At 45.3% G+C, this 22,557-nt stretch overlaps 1 protein-coding gene across 1 annotated transcript; it reads right to left on the reverse strand.

Moving 5' to 3' along the window:
- Positions 1–5,522: 5,522 nt before the first annotated feature.
- Positions 5,523–22,557, reverse strand: gins3 (GINS complex subunit 3). Its single transcript, XM_061823223.1, has 3 exons — positions 22,278–22,557; positions 21,605–21,838; positions 5,523–6,213 (listed from the first exon to the last, which is right to left on the reverse strand). The coding sequence occupies exons 1-3, from the start codon at positions 22,446–22,448 to the stop codon at positions 5,983–5,985; spliced, it is 636 nt and encodes a 211-aa protein (XP_061679207.1). The 5' UTR covers positions 22,449–22,557; the 3' UTR covers positions 5,523–5,982.

The raw sequence follows: 22,557 nt of genomic DNA on the forward strand, positions 1-22,557 counted from the left end.
TAGACTTTGCCCTTCATCCTAGCGGAGACTCTTCTGTCACATAACACACCAGACACCTAGGCCAGCTATTACTCAGGGAACGTCAGACCCTTCCTCGCTCAGTGTGACCTCCACTTTGAGCTACAGTCGTCGGACTTCCCGACGGACCGCTCCCGGATCGCCTTCGTCATCTCCCACATGACAGGAAGAGCGCAGGCGTGGGCCACAGCGGAGTGGAGTCGCAACTCGGAGCCATGTCGCTCTTGGACGGCCTTCGTTTGCGCCATGAAGCAGGTCTTCCAGTACGCCGTGCCAGAATGCGAGGCAGCGGTGTCGTTGATGGCGTTAAGCCAGGGACAGCGCCGCGTTTCCGACTACACCATCGAGTTCTGCATCCAGGCAGCTGAGAGCAGATGGAACGAGGACGCCCTCCTTGACGCTTTCTTCCAGGGGCTCTCCCCGCAGATCCACGGTCTCCTTATCACCGTGGATCTTCCTACCTCATTGGGTGCACTCATCGCACTGGCGCTCAAAGTCAACCAAAGACTTGCCATCCAGGGACAAATGGACGCGTTGGTCAGAGGAAAGATGGGGGCGTCCGTACTGCCCGCCTCCCTGCCACCGGCGCTCGATCCCGCGACAGAGCCCATGCAGGTGGAGGGTCTCGACGGTCCGGCAGAGGAGCGCCTGCGACGTCGACGGGAGGGACACTGCTTTTACTGCGACTGCTTGGGCCACTTATTAGCCCATTGCCCGGTCAAACCTAAGCATCCCGGCTTCAGGATCACTACCCCGGTGAGTGTGCGATATATCGCGGCGGAGTCGAGTCGGGCGCTTCTCCAAGTCACCCTATGCATGGCGGGCAGTTCGTGTACCGTAACAGCGTTCAACGACTCAGGCTCCGAGGCGTTGGGCACGGGTACCTTTCCAAAGCAGTGGTTCCGCAACGCTTACGCAGCGAATGGGAAATTCCTCTGTCGGGTGAGGCTCCACACGCAAACCTTAGGGATGGCATTTCCAGACGCCCACACAGAACGAATTAGCTTCCACGTGTTCAACTAGCGGAACAGCAATATCATCCTGGGTGGTCCATGGCTCAAAGAGCACAACCCGCATAACGACTGCACCACGGGCCAAATCAGGGTGTGGGCCGAAGTTTGTTGCAAAAGGCGTTTCGTTGCTCGTGAGGAGGGGAGGATTCAAGTCATGCCCGTAGAAATTGAAGAGCCAGGTACCGCACCGGAGTTAACCGGGGTGCCCTCGTTACCTGGACCTCAAGGAGGTGTTTTCGGAAACAAAAGCTAGATCCCTGCCGCCGCACCGCTCGTATGATTGCACCATTGAGCTCCTTCCCGGCACCTCACCCCCTCGGGGAAGGTTGTTTTCTTTGACAGGAACAGAGCACCAGGCCATGAAGAAATACGTCGAGGAGTCACTGGCGGCAGGGCTCATTCGCCCGTCTTCCTCACCAGCTGCTGCAGGGTTCTTCTTCGTGAAAATGGACACTTCGCTACGGCCCTGCATCGACAACAGAGGACTCAACGACATCACCATAAAAAATAGGTACCCTCTTCCCCTGATAGCGACGGCGTTCGAACTCCTTCAAGGGGCCCGGATCTTCACCAAGCTGGACCTACGGAGTGCGTACCATCTGGTACGGATCCGGGAGGGGGTGAATGGAAGACGGCACTCAATACCCCCACGGGTCATTACGAATATTTGGCGATGCCGTTTGGGTTAACGAACGCACCTGCTGTTTTCCAAAGTTTTATAAATGATGTGCTCCGGGAAAAACTGAATAGAAACGTTTTTGTATTCCTCAACGACATCCTGGTTTTCTCCTCAGACTTGACCTCCCACATCAAACATGTCAGAGAGGTGTCTTTCCTGGGGTTCATCCTGGTAGAAAGAGAGATTTGAATGGATCCCGGGAAGATCGACGCGATCCTTCAATGGCCCACTTCCTCTTGTCGGAAGGACATGTAGAGGTTCATCGGGTTCGCTAACTTCTCTTGTAAGTTCATCCGGAACTTCAGTTCCATTGCCACCCCTCTGGACGCTCTCACATCTCCCCGCAATACCTTCGAGTGGACCAGGACCTGTCAGGAGGCCTTCGACAGGCTCCAGGCAAGCTTTATCACCGCGCTGATCCTCATAATGCCGGACCCTGATCACAAAAAGGTGGATTCATCGGACTCTGGGATAGGAGCGGTTCTATCCCAGAGTGCACGAAAGACGGAAGGATTCACCATGCACCTTCCTTTCAAAAAGACTGACCCCGGCTGAGCGTAACTACGATGTGGGTGACCGCGAACTGCTGGTGGTCAATACAGCGATGGAACAGTGGCGACATTGGCTGGAAGGGTCGCAAGTGCCGTTCATGGTCCTCACCAACCATAAAAACTTGGAGTACCTGAGGACCGCGAAGCGGCTGAATCTCTGCCAGGCCAGTTGTTTTTCCTCATGATTCCACTTCACTTTGTCCTTCCGCCCAGGCTCGAAGAACGGCAAGTCAGATGCACTCTCGCGGTTCCACGAGGGGGACCACACACAGCCTCCGAGCGTCCCGATCCTTCCGGAGGCCTGCTTTGTGTCCGGGTTTACCTGGGCAATCGAGACACGTATGAAGGAGGCCTTGAGGGACACTCCGGGTCCTGCCGGTTGTCCTCCCGGCCGCTTGTTTGTTGTACCGTCGCTGCGGGGGGACGGCATTGACTGGGCCCACACCAACAGAACTGTATGCCACCTGGGCATGACCAAGATACGCTCTGTCGTTGAGCAGCGGTTCTGGTGGCCAAACCTGGGTAGGGACCTGATGGAATACGTCAACGCCTGCCCGGTATGCATGGCTAACAAGACTTCCTGGCTGCAACCAATGGGGGAGTTATGGCCACTGCTGGTTCCCTCTCGTCCCTGGTCACATATCTCCATGGATTTCGTCACTGGGCTACCTCCTTCCCAGGGGAACACGGTAGTGCTCTCCATCGTCGACCGTTTCTCCAAGATGGTCCATTTCGTGCCAGCCCCGAAGATCCCGTCCGCCAAGCAAACGGCCCAGCTGCTGCTAGACGAGGTCGTCCACTACCACGGGCTGCCGGTGGACGTTGTCTCGGACAGGGGACCACAATTGGTTTCCCATTTTTGGAAGGAGTTCTGTACCCTCATCAGGGCTACGGCAAGCCTGACGTCAGGCCATCACCTGGAGTCCAACGGCCAGACGGAGAGGATTAACCAAGACCTGGAGACCGGCCTCCGCTGCTTGGCGTCTTGTGACCACAGCACATGGAGCCAGCACCTTGGATGGGTGGCCTATGCTCACAACTCCCTGCCCTCCACTTTCACATGTATGGCTCCTTTCCATGTAGTGCACGGTTATCCTCCCTCTTTGTTTCCATCGGTGGCCACAGACTCCGCGGTGCCATCAGCTCTGGTGGTGGTGAGATGCTGCAAGCGGACCTGGGAAGCGGCTCGCAAGAGGCTGGTGCGCATGGGCAGCTCCTACAAGTCCGCAGCGGATCTCAAGAGGAGAAGGGCACCAGCGTTCAAGGTGGGACAATGCGTATGGTTGTCCACAAGGGATCTTCCGCTGCAGACGGAATCGTGCAAGCTTGCTCCCAGGTTCGTTGGTCCGTTCCCCGTCAGCAAGATCATCAACCCTGTCGCCGTCTCATTAAAGCTGGCCAGGTCGATGAGGGTCCACCCAATCTTCCTCGTGAGCAGGCTCGGTCCAACTCGTCCGTAACCACTGGTTCCTCCGGTCAAGCCTCCCCTGCCTCCCCGCATGGAAGACGGTGGTCCTGTGTCCTCTGTGAGCCGTCTGCTGTCATCTCGTCGCAGAGGCAGGGGGGTCCAGTTCCTGGTGGATTGGGGGGGTATGGCCTGGAGGAGCGTTCCTGGATCCCCTCCCGCTTCATTGTTGACCCCAACCTCATCAGAGACTTCCACACGGCCCATCCTGAAGCCTCTGGGCCGTCTGGAGCCGGCCGTTAAGGCGGGGGTACTGTCATGGCCCTTGCATGCCTCGTTACTCCACATCCGAATTCCTGAGTTCCGCCTCCCGTGGACTGACCAACACCTGTCTCCCGACCTACCCTGTAAGCCTGTCGCTACTGATCCTGCTGCTTGTGTGGACTGACTCCCCGGTTACCGACTCTGGAACAAATAAACTTTCTCCTCATTGCTTGCCTGTCACCCGAGTCGTGCATTTGGGTCTGCTCTCGAGTCTCGTTCGTGACAATATTGGTTTACAACTATTGCACCGGTAAAAAATTACTTGTTTTTTTTCATCGTGTTAGCCCAAATGCCAGCTTGTTGTATTTCTGGATTTTGCTCAAACACTTGGGAGGATGGATTCACCCTTCACACTTTTCGAAAACACCCCGTTTGTCATGAAAAATAGATTGCACAGGTGCAAAGGTGCAAAGCTTTGTGAGTTGTAAATGACAGGGAGGTGTGAATATAAATAGTGAAAATAATAGTTGTGGGTGACCAATTTGTTTGACACTTTATAGCTTATGTTACGTGTGAATTTAGAATAAATCCCCTTCGTCAAACCAGCAACATATAACAAAGCACTTGTATTGCATTTAAGACAATTTAATCACACACACAATACAAATCAAAACAATAAAATAGACATACAAAGACAGTTTAGTAGCATGTAACACGAGCTAACTAGCTAACTATACGTATATTCACCATACTCTTCTCTGAAAGCAGCCATAATAAAAAGCTCTGTCGGTGTCCGACGACGTAATCCTCTTAGAACGTGACAAAAGATCCGCATCACATCTGTAGTGTCCATTTACTTGTTCATTTGCAGCAGGACGAATAAAAAGATCCATCAGTGTCTGACGACGTAATCCTCTGGCGTTTCACCCAATGCGCAGCTGGGTCGGTCTACCTGTCTGGCCCGTGTTGTCACACCGCTGGTGGGGAGGAGAAAAGGCGTGACATCTGTAAATGACGTTGGAGGCAATATGGCTGCCACCGGGATGTCGAGTGAGACTTCCACAACTTTGCACATGAATGACACGCTTTACGGTATTTTTTTTTCTCGTATAGACATTGAAGTGAATATGTAGCTTTTATAACAGTATGCATTTTAAAATGTGTATAGGGATGTCTGTAGTTATAATTGGCTTGAATTGGGTTTAATTTTATATTTACTTTAAAGTATACTCCTGCAGAACCTGACCTTATCTCTATTGTTAGGTATGAGATTTCGTCAATAAAGTGTCATTCACCCATTCATGGGCAGGGTTGCAATATCTTGCCTTATTGCGATAAGTCTCCTAACAGGGATTAATCAAGGAAATACTTTTTTGTTTATGGTTAAGTTATATGATAACTTGAGGCAGCCATGTTGTGTCAGGATGGAAAGGGAAATAACTCCGTGCTAATTTTGACTGATGAGTTATCCTCTCCTGATACTAAATTATGGCTTCAGATTAAAACACTTAAATATTTTGATATACGGAAGGATCTCATCCGAGAAAATTACGGTGTCCCAAAAATGGGACACTCCCCAGGAATGGGTTTAACTTTCTTGTTTTTAAATTAGTAACATTTATTAATCTAGTTAAGAAGTGAAAGAAGTGGCTGATACAGAACATAATACTCAAGATCTGGAAACAAACGTTCACAATCAAAGCAATTTGTGTTATCATGTACAGCAATGCACCTCAGTTGGTCATTCTGTTAATATCAAAAAAAAAGAAAAAAAATGGCACATTAATGTAATGACAAATTGTCAGTCTCCAAAGAAGATGCAGATGCAAAACTTATGTATCAGACAAGTACATACATATTTGTAGTCACATATGTGTGAAAGGTTACCAGTGAAATAAGCATAAAAACCCATAAAAGCATGGGGAGAACATGCAAACTCCAGACAAAACACCACCAATTATAGGAACATTTCATAGAAAATCAGCACAGTGTCGTATGCAGGACAAGAAGTCTATCTTTACACCAGGGGTTTCCTCCAGCGAGTAGACTGGCTCATGACTGCACGTCTGTTATCTTCCTCTTGCGGTAGTTGAGCACCAAGCTGGAGGCAGAGAGCTGGGAGGCCTGTCCTTTCTCCCAGTCCTGGAACCTGTTGAGGCCACATTGCCCAGAGAAGAATATCGCCTTCTCAAGATAGTCCAGACGCTCCACCAACGCTGAGGTGTCCTCATTGTAAGCATTCTGGGAAGAGTCCATGGTCCGTCTGAAACGCCCAATGAACGTCTAAAAAAAAAGTATCAACATTATCTTATCATGCTGTATTTGTAATTCACTTTCAAAATTGAATTTCTGTTCAGTGGCATTTTTTTTTCATTTTTTTTTTTTTTAGCTGTGACTGAGCTAAAACTGGTAAGTAAAGTAGCAGCAAGTATCTTTACGGATATATTAACATGCATATCATTAAAGGGACATTACACATACAATTACAGAAATAAGGGCTATAGTTACGAAAGATAATTGTCCTTTTTATTTATTTATTTTAATTTTTGAGTCTGCCAAATTGGTAGCACAAACCTTCAGGAGCATGCGAATTGTTCTGATTGCATTGCTGTCGCATCAAAAACATTTTCAGAACAGTATTTCTTTTTTTTTTTTTTTCTATTGTCAAAAACTCACTCCTACCCTCACCTTGATGAGAAAGTAAAACATTTGTCAACTGACCAAAAACCTGTTTTTTTTTTAGTTTTCTGACCTGTTTCCAGATGTGCCTAGCCGCATATACCTAATTAGTCATGATATAGATGTGGGTGATGCTGTGCCTGTAAGACAACACCCATATCGAATGAATCATGCGAAGAGTGAGATTCAGCGGAAGGGGGTACAGAACATGCTAGACCAGGGGTGTCAAAGTCCCTTTTGTCTGCGGGCCGAATACAGCTTAATTTGAGATCAAGCGGGCCGGACCAGTAAACTCATTGCAAAATTATATAGAACTAACATTAAGCCCACTTTTTTCCTTTGTATTAGTCACTAATACTAATAATTAGTGCAAAGAATGAGTAAATTATCAAAATGTTTATTAACAGAATTTTCCTTTTACATTATGAACAATATATTATGAACAAGAGAATAACATAAGAACATAAAGTATGTGCAATTTTAACAACACTTTTACACAGTTAAACATATATTTAAGTGTGTCGTACATAAAACTGATCACAGAAATAGTAACAATGCTCCAAAAACATTTAGTACCAGCCTTGTAGAACTTAAAAACTGTTTTTCAACATCTGGAAAGCAATTTGAACAAATGAATAACTTTCACAGCAAGTATTCGTCTTGCTTGGTATTTGCCGTTGAAACTTGACATCGTTTATCCTGCACAAGTGCATCAATATGAGGCATCATGTCCTGAGAAGCAGCCAATTTCAGAATCTCATTCAAATGCTTATGTGTGAGCTTTGAGCGCAGCTTTGTTTTATTAATGTTCATAAGTGAGAAAACTCACAAAGGTAGGTTGTCCCAAACATGGACAATGTTTTAGCAGCTAGTGCTGTCAATGCGGGATAGCCTGGTAGGAGGTACTTGTAAAATGTGTCCAAGCTTACAGAGGCAAATCAGTCCTTCAGTTCTACATCACACTGCAAATCAATGATTTCAAGTTGCATGGCAACGGGCAAATCAGAAGCTTTGACTGTGAATGGTGAGCGAAAAACTGCAAAATCTGTTTCGAGTTCGCTAAAAACCTGAAATCTTTTCTCAAACTCCATCAACAGCCCTGAAATCTTCTCTTTGTACCGTTTCACGTCAGAATTAACGCTTGCTGCGCACATATCTTTTAAACAGGGAAAATGAGCAGGGTCACCGCTTGCCACCTGCGTCTCCCATAACCCGAGCTTTAACTTGAATGCACGTATGCTGTCATAATACTGTGTTACGATTTTTTTGCGTACCTGCAACATTTTGTTAAGAATATTCAAGTGCTCAGTGATTTCAACCATAAACGCAAGGTCCTGCAGCCACAGATGGCACTGTAATTCCTGAACAGGTTTACCTTTTTTCTCCACAAATTGTCTGATTTCATCATGTAAATGAAAGAAGTGCTTTAGCACAGCACCTCTGCTTAACCATCGTACGTTCGTGTGATAAGGCACACCATGGATAATGTCACAGTCACTGAGAAAGCTGTCAAATTGACGATGTTTGAGACCTCTGGCTCGGACGAAATTAACAGTTCGGACAACCACCTCCATGACGTGATCCATTCTTAGCGATTTGCTGCATAATGCCTCCTGATGCAAAATGCAATGAAATGTCCAAAAATTACCTCCCCCATTTGCGGCTTGTACTTTATCTCTGAACTTTGTCACAACACCTGCCTTTTTACCGATCATTGACGGCGCACCATCAGTAGCCAGGTTTACGGCGCGTGACCAGTCCGCTCCGACTCTGTCCAGCGCTCCAACGACGGAGCTGAAAATGTCCTCAGCTGTTGTGGTGTCGATCATCGCCACCAGCTCGAGAAACTCCTCTGTGACATTCAAAGTCTTGTCAACTCCACGAATGAATATGGCCAGTTGAGCGACGTCCGTGATATCAGTACTCTCAATCGCAACAGAAAATGCCACAAATGACCCCACTTTGCGTTTTAGTTGGTGGTCCAAATCTGCAGAGAGTTCCGAAATCCGGTCTGCCACGGTATTTCTTGTTAAGCTTATATTGGCGAAAGCATGTCGCTTCTCAGGACACACAATTTCAGCAGCCGTCAGCAAGCAGTTTTTGATGAACTCTCCATCACTGTACGGCTTTGATGCCATTGCTATTTGGCTCGCAATTAGGTAGCTGGCTTTCACCGCAGCATCACTGGCTTCTCGGCTCCGGGTGAAAACAAATTGCTGTTTCTTCAGACGCGCCATCATTTCGTTTACCTTCTGTTTTCTCAATTCTCCATCCAAACTGTTGTATTTTTCACCATGCTGAGTTTCGTAACGGCGCCAAATATTCTTTAAGCACCGAAACTTGCTGCTGGCACACCAGGCACACGGGTTTCCCATTCACCTCCGTGAACACATAAGAACATGTCCATTTTTCTTGAAAAGTTCGACACTCCGTGTCTACTTTTCTCCTTTTTGACAAAGACATTTTGCTGATGAGGGTGCGAGGCAAACGGAAAAGTAAATAATGCAATTGTCGCCAATAGACGCTGTACAGACGTTCAATTTTACCAGGTCAAGGTGGTCCTAGTTCCGCCGCAGTGTTGTTTCATGTTGTCTGCACGTACTAAAACACTGCGCCCCCTGGCGGATAATACAAGAACTACAAATTTTAAAGAAAATTCATATTTTTTTTTATACAATGCAGCTTTCTTCCCCGGGCCGTACCAAACCACCAGATGGGCCGGATCCGGCCCGCGGGCCGTATGTTTGACACTCCTGTGCTAGACAATGACATTATAGAACCCAGTGACAGTCCATGGAGCTCACCAAGTGTACTTGTGCCCATGAGTGGTGGTGGCGGTTGGCGCTGCTGTGCTAACATTAACACTGTCAATGCACTGTCATTAACTGACTCCTACCCTCTGCCGAGAATGGAAGATTGCATTGATCACATCAGTCAAGCTACGTATGTGAGTAAGTTTGACCTTCTGAAGGGCTTCTGGCAGGTGCCGCTCACGGGCCCGGCAGCTGGGACCTATGGTGAAACAACTGACTCAAATAACTGACTGTGAGGACACACCACTCCCTAACGTAAAGATCTCCAAATCTGCAGATGGATACTGCATCATTGTTCCTGACGCACATCCGACAACTAATATCACCATAATAGAATACGAGACCCTAACTAGAGAACACAGACATGACTACTCTGACCATGACGAGGCTGAGTCAATGTTAAACTGCCTAAATTAGTTTGGTTCTCTGGACCCTTTGATTTAGGACATTGTCCTTAGACACCAGACATTAAAATCATGGTTTATCCAGGACATCATGTTTACAGACCTCAATATCCTTGGCTCCCAGCTGCTATCCAGGGGATGGAGGACACTAACTGGCCTGTGGAATTCTGGAGTCCTGGAAAAATCCACCTCCTCGTGGTGTACACCACTCAGGCCAGTTTTAAAAGTAGATGGAAACACTTAGCGTATGGCACATGATTTGAGCTCCGTTAATGATGTTCACGGCCACACCATTGTTACCTCTACCACACCCTCACAGAATGTTGTCTACCATCACACCTGGTTTGAAATATTTCATAAAGACTTGGCAAATGCATTCTTCTGTGTCCCACTCGCACTCGCGTGCAGACACTTGTTTGCATTCAGACATCAGGGACGCAACTTGCAATACACCAGTTTGCCACAAGGTTTCCAAAATACACCTGGAATTTTTAATCAATGTTTGAAATCATTGCTGCAGGATCTAGATCTCCCAGACGGATGTAAACGCCTGATGTATGCTGATGACCTCCTGGTGGCAGCCCCAACAGCAGAGTCGTGTTTGTCACTAACTAAACTGCTGAACTCTCTGTCCAACCTTTGACTAATGGCAGGGTCCTGTACACTAATGGTTGAAGTAACCGTAAGCCGAATGGCTCTTTGGCTGCACACATGTTCCCTCAGCCCAGGCAGCAGAAGTGCTCGCACTCTGTCTTTCACTGGAACCGGCGATCAGACAATCTGTCACTGTCTATTCTGACACATCTTACGCTGTCTCGGCTGTTGTGTTGGAGGACCTGTCTGCCGGGAAATGGAATTATTTAAAACAGCTAAAAGGTACTCCTATTGCACATTTGACACTGATCCAACGATTAGATAAAGCCCTGGCCAAACTTTTGGCGGTGGCTATCGTCAAGGTCCCTGGCCACTCTAAATTCACTTCAACCACAGAACCTCGGCAATAATTCTGCCGACTTGGCTGCCAAGCAGGCTGCGGGCGATGTCCCACAGATGCTTGTCCAATTATCTGACAAATCCTCTCCTGACCTGCCCGAACCGCCGTCTCATAGTGAATTGGTTAAAATACAGCACAACGCCTCTCCTGAACAAAAGATATTTTGACCAAAACTCACTCTATGGCTCATATTGGCCCGAGAGCCATGCTAACCAAACATCGCATGTGATGGCATCCTAAAATGTCTGACTTGTGTCACACCCACTGTCGTGACTGTAATATTTGCCAGCTACACAATGTACGCCCCACACTTAGACCGTTGCCAGGTTCATTTGACCCACCCATCTGGCCCGGTGTGGAACTGGTCATGGATTTCACAGACATGATCACCCCCTGTTCAAGGTAAATGCTACCTTCTAGTTTTTATTGACACCTTTTCCGGATGGCCTGAAGCCTACCCCTGCGCTGGCGAAGACGCCATGTCAGTAATGAAAGCTTTGGTTTCCTCGCTCTCATCCGCTCGGATAGCGGTACACATTTCACATCCACACACCTAGCTACTGTAGAGAAGTGGCTAGGGTTAACTCACAAGTTTGGTTCTTTATCACCCTGCCAGTTAAGGTTCAGTTGAATGTATGAATCGCACGTTGAAGGAAAAACTGGCTAAAATATGTACTACTTCTGGCATGAATTGAGTTCAGGCTCTTCCCCTTGCTCTAATGTCTGTGTGACAAACTGTCTCGCCCTTCTGGTTTTTCTCCTTATGAACCTCTTTACAGGTTATATGATGCCTGGCCCTTCCTCCTCACTCCAACCGCTGGAGGAATGCTGTGTTTCCCAAGTTTTCTCATAAACTGTTTTGGACACAACTGCATTCTTTTGCTTCTAATTTCCATTCACAGATCCAGGACACTCTTCCAACACCCCCTCCTGCATTTGATCTTCCCGAGTGGTCATCTGTCAACATTGAACGATTCTCTCTTAAGTGGTCAGAACCCATTCGTCTGGCCCCCACAAGATGACTGCTCATACCTCCAAAGCCGTCCGCTTGGAGGGAAAAGGAACTAAGTGGTTTCATTATTCTATGCTCCGCCCTGCTACAGACTCTTAATTGTACTTTTATTTTATTGTTTGTTGTTGTTTTATTAACCATGATTCCTACAGTTGGTCTAATTGCTTTTCGGACCAAGAGAGGGAGAGCAGGTAATCTCTGGGATTCTTATTATTGGTGTTATTGTTGTTCTTGGTTATTTTGATCTGGGAAATCGTTCAAAAATACCCCATATCTACACCCACATCAGTTTCAGCTGTTAGTACAACCCACCCAGAAAATATTTATCACAGAGAAGAGTTGTATTATAAACAAGGCCCTATCTGTTGATGAGTAGTTTAGGGTTTTGACAGGCGTTAGCGCAGTAAACAATAATTGGTTACTCATGGCAGAACAAGCGGCTAATAAAACCCCGAGTGACTGTGTGGTATGTATAGGACCTAGACCTTTGTTACGTGTTATTTCTTCTTCTGTCAACTCCACCTGTATTCTAGATCTTGTGAAAAATTATGTGCGGACTAAAAATGAATGCAAAATTTGGGATACTGCCCACCGGTAACACCGGCTCAAAAGAACAAACTTGTGTTTAATCGCGTACACCAAAACTTCACCTGTATTTTACTTCAAGGTAATGGTGCCCCAATTGACAATATCTCTGATGATCAGTGTGCACTGACCCAGGAAACACCTTTCTTTCAACCAGTCAGCCGTGCTGATGTGTGGTGTTGGTGCAGAGGGAACTGTCTCTTCGACCGCCTCCCGAAGCAACAGTATGGGCAGATGTGCATTAGTAACTTTACTTTTGCCTATTTTTGTTGTTCCTGTCATTCTAGATGATCTGGAGGTTGCTCTTGAACACTTCAAGGAAGCTCTTGGCCTATTACACCGTCCACGTAGGTCCAAGCCTACTTGGCTTGGTGCTGACGACCCCACCTACATTGACCCTATTGGCGTCCCCTGTGGTGTCCCACATGAGTATAAAGTGGCTGATCAAGTAGTTGCCGGTATTGAAAACATATCTGTAATTTCCACTCTTTTCCCCGTTACTCCTAACGAAAATGTCAACCGTATCAATTACATACATTATAATGTGCAACGTTTGCGCAATTTCACCCTTGAAGGACTTGAAGGTGTACATGACCAACTTAAGGCTGCATCTATTATGGCTTTCCAAAATAGAATCACATTAGACCCACTGTTGGCCGAGAAAGGAGGTGCTTGCCGAATAACAACTTGGCGGACACCTCACTAAGGCCATATTTGGACTTAGAACCCTTACTAAGAAAATGAAGGAACACTGGTGTTGACATGTCTATGTGGGATAACTGGATGAATGTGTTTGGTAAATGGAATGGTGACATTTCAATCTTCATCTCTCTGGCTGCCTTCACTTCTATTCTCACCCTCTGTGGATGCTGTTGCATTCCTTGTACTCGTTCTTTTAACCCGTCTGATTGAGAAGCCGAGTGGTGCCCCAACTGATGGCCGTGGTAATTATGTCTTCATTAGACCCCCGCCCTGACACACTCCTCAAGATGATTTTAGTGTTGCTATGGCTCCCTTTGAAAGTGAATCTAAACTTCCAGGCGTTGCGGTGGAGACAAACGACACCAGTTAAGGAGCGGAAAGTTACCATCTCAGCCCAGGACCAGACTATGGGGGGGTGGCGGGGGAAGCCACTTTTACCATGGACCCACACATATAAAAAACTTGTTTTACCGGGCAGCTCTTGTCTTATTCTTTGGCTATCCTGCCAGAAGACACACGTCTCGTGCCCAGCAGATACCTCGGTAACACCTGGACGTCTGTATTGCACATTGCTTTGTAATAAATCCATTTGTGGTTAACTTTTTCTAATCATTGGTCATATTTTCCTCGACTCGTGAACAGGCGTAGGGTCCAAACTCGCAAATCCCTACATTAGTTATATTACAACACAAAGCTTCTCTACAACTTTTGTTTCCTTAAGGGGAGAGTGTTATATTCGTGTGTATTTTTATTTTTTGTTCTCTTTATTTTCCTGTTATGCTTTTAAGTTGTTAAGATGTAGATTTTTGTGACAGTTTCCTTTCATACTTTTAAGTCCTGATGATGTGACGCGTTTCCTCTAATGCTCTTGGGTCCGTGTGATGCGAACTCTTTGTGTCCTTTGTGACGCGGAAGTCTGAAATGTTTCAAGAATTACCTATATAAGATATAAGGACGAGAAAGACTGACAAGGAGGCTTCTTCTCACGACTTCACCGCTGCTCTGGGAAACTACGGTGCTTAGAACACTAACTACATGGACGCCTGCCACCTTTCATTTTTGGACCAGCTGGAACTTTCGCTAACTTGGAATACCTGCTGGGATGAACATTTGCTTGTTTGGGAACACTCGTTCAACATTACTATTCGCCGTTGTGGGTACTCTGTTTTTGAACGCCTATTTTGTGTTAGCTATTTTATCGCGCTTGTGTTGTGTTGATGGGAGTGAGATTAAATAGTCAGAAACGCAATACAACTGCCTTGTCGCATTTTGCTGGTTTGAACAAAGGGGACGTTAGTCTAAATTAACACGTAACAAAATTGGGGGCTCGTCCGGGATCAAATTCATTTGACATGCGACATCTGTTTCAAAACTTTTGTTAATTTTTCTTCATAGTTGCAACCTAAACTGTGACGCCAGCAAAATGGAGTTTAATGTTGAGCACTTTATTCAGTCCCCTACCCCTGAATCAGTCTGTTCTTTGCGCAAGTCCGACCTCTTACAACTTGCTAGTTTTTTTTAACTTGATGCCAAACCTGCTATGAGAAAATTCAAAATTTAGAAAAATTGTTCTGAATTATTACGTTGATGAGGACATTTTTGTTCCTGATGTTTTGGCCTTGGTAAAAGAGGAAAAGGTTTTGGAAGTAAAAAAAAAAAAAAAAAAAAAAAAAAAAAAAAAAAAACTGGAATTACAACTTCAACTCCGAAGAGACAGAACTTGGAAAATTAGAACTTGTCAAAGAGATTGAATTTAAGAAACTTGAAACGTCCTTTGATTCAGTTAGTTCAACATCTTTTGATTTACACTGTATGCCAAAGTGGTCGCTACTTTCAATGAAAAAGAAGTTGATGAATACTTCCCCTACTTTTGAGAAAGTTGCTTAAAACCTGAAGTGGCCTTAATAGTCATGGACTTTGCTATTGCAAATGGTCTTTAAAGGGAAAAGCTCAGGATGTATATTCGGCCCTGTCGAGCAAAGTTCTATGATTTTGTCAAAAAAGACCCAACTGGAATCTTATGAGTTAGTGCCCGAAGTGTAGTCAGAAATTTAGAAGTACTCAAAAAAGGGACAATGAGAGCTTTGTAGAGTTTGAGGGACAAGGAAACTTTGTTTGATGGGTAGGTAGCAAAAAAAAAAAAAAAAAAAAAACATTTGACATACTCCAAGATGGTGAAAAATGAGATTATCTGGTATGATATGACCAAGATAGAACTTTTTGCCCTTAGGTCGGAGGAGCATGTGTGGAGAAAACCAGGCACTGCTCATTACCTGTCCAATACAATCCCAATAGTGAAGCGTGGCGGTGACAGCATCATGCTGTGGGGGTGTTTTCAGCTGCAGGGCCAGAACAAATGGTTGCAATTGAAGGAAAGCTGAATACGGCCAAGTACATGACAAACTGCTTCTCCGGAGTGTTCAGGACCATAGACTGGAACCAATGTTCGCCAAAAAGACAATGGCCCAAAGGACTAAATCTGAATACTTTCCATACCCACGGTATTTTGCTAAACAGTGAGTAAATGAGAAAGTCCAGATAAAAGGCCTCCACGAAATCATAGAAATATTACTGTGATAAAACCTACAAGATACACACAGAGAACAAAAATATAAACGCAACTTTTATTTTGGCGCAAATTTTTCAGGCGCTAGACTCTAAGATCGAAAACTTTGCCTCCATTTTCCTCAAATGTTTTTTCACAAATCTGTTTATCTCTGTGTAAGTGAGCTATTCTCCTTTGTTGAGATAATCCATCCCACCTCTCAGGTGTGGCATATCAAGATGTTGATGAGACTGTATGCTCATTACACAGGTGTGCCATAGGCTGGTCACAATAAAAGGCCTCTATGAAATATGCATTTTATCACAGCACAATGCCATAGATCTCCGAAATTCTCAGGGAGCATACAGTTGGCACCGCTGACTGCAGAAATGTCCACCAGACATGTTGCCGTAAACACAAAGTTCATTTCGCTCACAAATGTCTCAAAAGGAGTTTCAGACAGTTTGGCAGTACATTCAATCGGGTTCACAACCACAGACCACATGCAACAACATCAGTCCAGGAAATCCACATCCAGCATGTTCACCTCCAAGATCGTCAAAGACCTCACCTCTAACATCGTCAGAGACCATCCACCTGGAGAGCTTCTGTAAAAATCGGTTTGCATAACCAAATAATTTCTGCATAAACTGTCAGAAACCATGTCAGGGAATCTCATCTGCATGCTCATTGCCATCACCGGTGTCTCGACCTGACTGCAGTTCGCCAACGTAACCGACTGGAGTTCCTGCCATTATGTAGCAACTTAATACAACCTGATTAACTTTATGCAAAGATGTGTTGTACTGTAAATGGCAAATGGTGGTCACACTAGATACTGGCTGGTTTTCTGACACACACCTCCCACCTCCATACCCCCACAATAAAGCAAAACTCACATTTCAGTGGCCTTTTATTGTGGCCAGCATACCTGTGGAATAATCATGGTGTCTAATCTGAATTTTTATGGACTACACCTGTGAGGTGGGATGGATTATCTCAACAAAGGAGAAATTCTCACTACCAAACATTTAGACATCCATCCATTTTCTTAGCCACTTATCCTGACGAGGGTTGCGGGAGTGCTGGAGCCTATCTCAGCTATCAACAGGCAGGAGGCATGGTACACTCTTGAACTGGTTGCCAGCCAATCGCAAGGAACATCAATACAAACAGCCGCACTCACAATCACACTTAGGGGCAATTTAGAGTGTTCAATAACTTTCAATGCTTTTGGGATGTGGGAGGAAACCAGAGTGCCTGAAGAAAACCCACGCAGGTATACCGAGAACATGCAAACTCCACACAGTGAAAGGACCATAGAAATGCCCACTGTCTCATGCAACTTCATGACTGGCTTACGCCCATTTCTACAGCTTTTGGTGTTTTCGCAACAGAGATGATCCTGGAAAAGTTAGAAATCTGCACATTTGTGACACATGAACAATTAGCACTGACAACAAATTCATGCCTGACATTTGATTTCAACAATGCAGTTCGCTTGTGTAATTAATGAATCACTATTTGTGAGGAGACCTATTAATTCATCAGGGTGATCATTTATGATGCTCCCTCACAATTCCTCCTTGTGACTCCAGCACTAGCACAGAAAAAAGAGCCCTTTGAATTTAAACATGTACAGTGTTTATTGCATTATTCGCGGGGGTAACATTCCTTACATCACCGCGAATAAGTAAAATCTGAGAAATATTGATGCATTATTAATATACCTATGCATTATATGTAACGTATTTTTGCAACCATAAGATGCACTTAAAAGCAGTCACTCACATTTGAAAAATGTACGGGTGTGGTCAATCATGCCACAGATAAAGTTGTGGGTGTGATTAGGGATGGAATCTCAATACCTTAAAATAACTTACTGGATTAATATAACATAACTGTAAATTCAAAATAATAAAAAAAAAAACAACAACTAAAATAGAAAATGAAAATTTCAAACTGAGAAATTATAATTTTCAATTTCAACTGATATTAGTAGACAACATGATATAAAATGGTACTTAAAATTTTTCATCTATAAATATTCTTGATGTGACAAACTTTATCCGAAGAAAAGTTAAACGTACTGGCCTGTCAAGGAATAAACACGAACGGCCTATACCTACAATGTTTTGAAAATGCTTAAAGTTTAGTTCAACAATCAGTGTTAGTGGCAACAAGCTAGCGATACATTGCAAAAAACATTCCTGTCAGCAATCGTGATGTATTGTTATAATCTATCGTAATTTACGGCGGTATCTATTGGCAATCCATTGATGAAAGCTAGTAATAGACCTCTATTTTCCTAAAGCATGTAGAGGGGAAAAATTTTCAACTTCAAGTGAACATGTACCACGGAGAAAATGACCGTGCCCATTTAGATATGGAGAGACTAGTCTAATGTTAGAACTTTGACAGGGTTCATACTCAGTCGGACCAAAAAAAATTCAAGGGCTTTTTAGGGCCATTCTTAGGGGCTGACACGAAAAATATTTAGGGCCATCGTGGGAAATCAAGACTAAGGAAAAAAAGACTCACCCAATGGCGCCATCGGCTGTTCTTGGTTCATCAAAGGTTCCAGTACCTCAGTACCTGTGACAGTGATCACCTGTCGCCCCTTGTGGTAGTTCTCATTGATATGACCATTGTCAACATCTTCACATAACAGTATACAGAAAAACTGATTCTAACTACAATTGCAACTATATACACAAATGTCTTCTACTGATGTCTGTCTCAACACCCCTACTCTAGCTCCTTGAGCCTACCCAGTGCCTCCTCTATTTGGTGCTGCAGAGGTGCCATAGAGGCTCTCTTGTCCTTTGCTCGGCCTCTGAGTGCATTGGCCTCGGTGATAAACCTCAGCTTCCTGTTTTCTTCTGCCTGCTCACACAGCCTGTCAGCCTTCTCAATAAGCATAGCTATGTCAGTCTCTCGTCTGGCTTTTTTGACTTTGAGGCTGTCTATCTCTGCCTTAGCTGCCTTCCTCTGCCTGTTTTGAGGCATCCTTCTTCTTCTTTTCCTCCTTCAGATGCTGGACGTAAATACTTCTGGCAGAAGACGCAGCGACCAACAGCTCCCTTGTGATAGGCACCATGTCAGGCCCTCCATATTGCTGGACCACCTCCACTATTTGCCTCCGAGCAATCAGTGACTCCTTACTTAGGGTGTCCTCCTTGTTTGTAGAGAAGCCTCTTTCCACGGATGCCTGTCCATGGGACAGGAGCAGCAGCTGCTTTATGACGCCCCATAGCTCCTGGAACAGCTGGCTTTCTTGCTGATGCAGAGTGGAGTGGAAGAGCGTGTCCAGCCTGTCCTTAGAGATGTTGAAGTCAGAGAAAGCAACCTGAATCTCCTCATCTTCTTGGATCTTTTCACTCAGTCTGGAATACTGGAACAGAATCCTGTCGCAATTGCTTTCCTCCACCCATCTGTGATCCACCATAATGTGTAAGGTTTTTTGGAGTTTTTTGTTGTTGTTCTCCTTTTCATCTTTCATGGCAATGTGCCGGGGGTCCATCCAGCTTAGTAGGCGGACTAAACTGTATATGATGGGGGCCTTCTCCAGCTTCTTTACCAGGAAAGTTTGGCAGCTCATTCTAAATTCCTGCTTTACACGGCTGGTGGCAATGCCAGATTTCAGAAGCAGTCTCTCAGCAGCAAAGCCTATGTCTACTTTCGATAAATCCACCCATTGTGACTTGTCACCCACATTATTCTTGACAAGGCTGGTGAGGGAGGCTGCCTTATCGTTAAGGACTTCAGACTTGATGAACTTTTCCATCAGAGTCTTGATGAGGGTGCCCATGTCCTTTGCGATGAAGGGAAGCATAGGCTTGTCAGTCTGGTACAATTTCAAGAATGGTTCCACCAGCCTGGCGCACATGAGAAAGAAGTGAAGCTTGGCAACAATGATGGGGTCCTGTGCTGCTTTCTGAACAACAGTGAAGGAGCTGTTGGTTGGGCAGGTCACCTTCTCAGTCCTTGCTGCCTCGCAGTAATCTCGCACATGTGGCATCAGGGTGATGGCTCTCTGCCACATTAATGTTTTCAAGCCATCTGTGCTTGCAGAACATGAGAGGGAGAGTGTCGGATCCAGTGACTTGTTTAAAGTCCTCACGCCTGGGAGGTGCATCACGAAACATGTTGTAGAGGCTGGACAGAAAATCTTCCACACCCCATCCAGCTGCCTGGCAACCGATTCGAAATGCGTTATGGAGGATGTGGAGACCGCAGCTTCCAGTCTGCAGCATACGGCGAGTGGTCATCTTTTCTATTTGTTCTTGAATTGATTTGTACAGCTTCCAATTAACATTGGGGCCATCCATCAAGAGCTGGAGCAGCTTTTGGTGACCGAAGTCACACACGATAGGGTCCAGACGCTCCCGAAGATCAGTTGCTGCTGAATGTCCCAGGAATTCAGAGGTGAGGTAGCAAGTGCGGACCCGGTCATCAATCCACAATCGCACATGAATGTCCAGCTGCTTCTCTTGCATCTCATGATTTAGAGACTCATCAAAGAGGAGGACATACTCTGATTCAGCCTTCACTTTCTGCCTCAGTAGAGATGAAAAGTGGGCAGCGATGCCAAATGTAGCCAGGTATGAAGTCTTCCTTTCCCCACAGTGGTAGCTGTTAAGCAATGTCACTGTCTGGGAACATGACTGCAAACACTTTAGAATTATTTTCACAAGATTTGTAACTGTAATGGCTGCAGATCACTTTTTAAGTACACACGATCTCTGCCTTTAACGAGTTCGCCTTCGTGTATTGAACTACGTTCATAGAGCCTGACTTCTGGCTGGTTGAAGTCGAAGGCTGGACAACTGTAGGTGCGCATGCACTGCTAGTACCACTGGCTGAAGTTGATGCTTCACTATCTTTATATTTTAGAAACAGATTCATACCAACGGAAGATGAGAGAGTCTTCACCAAATCAGCGCGTCTCCTTTTTTTCCGATGCGACTCCAGCGCTTTGACGCCCATCTTTCCCAGCTGGTAGCTCTGTTTGCACAGATGGCAGTAAAACATGTGCCCATCTTTTGCAACTCCATGAACCCAGCTTCCAAACTCCTTACTTTCAACCCAAGCATCAAAAATGCACTTCCCCATGATATAAGTTGGATTGATGAAAGACGTAACGAAGACGAAGTGAAATGCCGACTCACGGAAACGAACAATGGAATATCAACGACAAGATGGCGACTCGTTGTCAAGACGGTGACTTCCGTTGACAATTTACGGCTGTTTTAGATGCCAGACGGATCGCTTTTTTTTTTTTTTTAAATAAGTTTTTTTTTTTTTCGGGAGAATTTTGGCGGTAGAGGTCCTCCCTTTGATTTTTTTATAATTTAAGGCCTTTTTAGGGGCTTGACCGGTTTTCGCGGATTTTAAGGACTTTTAGGAGCCCCTAAATGCACCTTTGAAAATTTAGGGGTTTTTAGGGACGCGTGCGAACCCTGTATACACACACACACACTGTACAAACGGCATGGTGACGCAGCTGGAAAGCATTGCCTTCACAGTCCTGAGGTCCAGGGTTCTATCAATGTCCCCTGTGTGGAGTTCTCCCCGTGCCTGTGTGGGTTTTCCCCAAAAAAATGCATTAATTAGAGACTAAATTGCCCTTGTGAGTGTGGCTGTTGGCTGTTTTCATGTGCCCTCCGATTGCCTGGCAATCAGTTTGGGGTGTACCCCGCCTCCTGCCTGTTCACAGCTGGGATAGGCTCCACCATTCCCTCGGCCATTGTGAGGATAAGGAGCTAAGAAAATTGATGGATGGACACTGTACGTACGTACAAACATACATACATACACATACATTCATACATACATACACGTGTGTATGTGCATTGCGTTTGTGTTTTGAGTTCATATACATTTATGAATCAGTAGGACGACAAAACAAACTGTTGGTGAGTGATATAAACACGTTACCTGTAGCAAAGTCTGTGCTATTTCTGGATTCTCTGGATTGTCAAAGTGCAGAATCTGTGATCCGAGGCCATAGTAGTATGGCCCCAACTTGTGTAGATCCACTACATTGGGGTCTGCATTGAACACCGTTCTCCAGCCTTCTCGGTAAACCTTGGGTAGCTCGACTAATAGCATCCCTTTGTTCTGCTCATACAAACCCTTGGACAGCCACAAAGGAAACTCCAGTTTTGTACCCTGTAAAGGAAACACCGTTCATAGATTACGAACTCTCAGAACATGGACAGTGGGTGTTAGAGAGGAGAATGCACGATAGGCTTAAATGGAAAAAGATGACACGCTGTGGCGACCCCTCGAAAGAAAAAGAACCCCCTTCCTTGAATTAAAACTGCTTGTAAAAGTGGTCATTTAAATTTAACGTTAAATTAAAGCCCACTTTGCGTGGTTTCTCTCACTAAAATAAACAATAATAGCATTTTAATTTTAAAAATAAAAGTCTCAAATGTATTCGGTTTTTAAATCCATTTCTTGGCACTGGGAAGCGATCAATGTGCCAGTATGCATTAGAAGCCCATCAGGTGTGCCGCAGCATTAAATGTTTCCTACTTTGAAATAGTCCCAAACCTGGTAGGAATTATTTTTACCTGCCCTAATCAAGGAAGAGCCTCTTTCCTACCATCAGAATATCCGACGAGTCGCTCGATTTCTCCAGGAATCCAAGTCGAGGAAAAGTCACTTCTGTGCGGATAGGAAGTCGCTCGTGTGAAAGCAAAATGTCGTCCAATGAAAAGAAATTTTCTTCCATGCTCACACCGGGATCTATGGGAAGATACGATTGTGACTCCATTTACTGAACTGGACAGAAGTCGAACTTTGAAGAACTGCAGACCGATATACCGCCTGAAATCTGGTTATAATTTGCACTTCCTGTTCTTTTGGCGCTAAACTAGGTACCA

The sequence above is a fragment of the Syngnathoides biaculeatus genome, chromosome 6, assembly GCF_019802595.1.
Source record: "Syngnathoides biaculeatus isolate LvHL_M chromosome 6, ASM1980259v1, whole genome shotgun sequence".
Classification (NCBI taxonomy): Eukaryota; Metazoa; Chordata; class Actinopteri; order Syngnathiformes; family Syngnathidae; genus Syngnathoides; species Syngnathoides biaculeatus.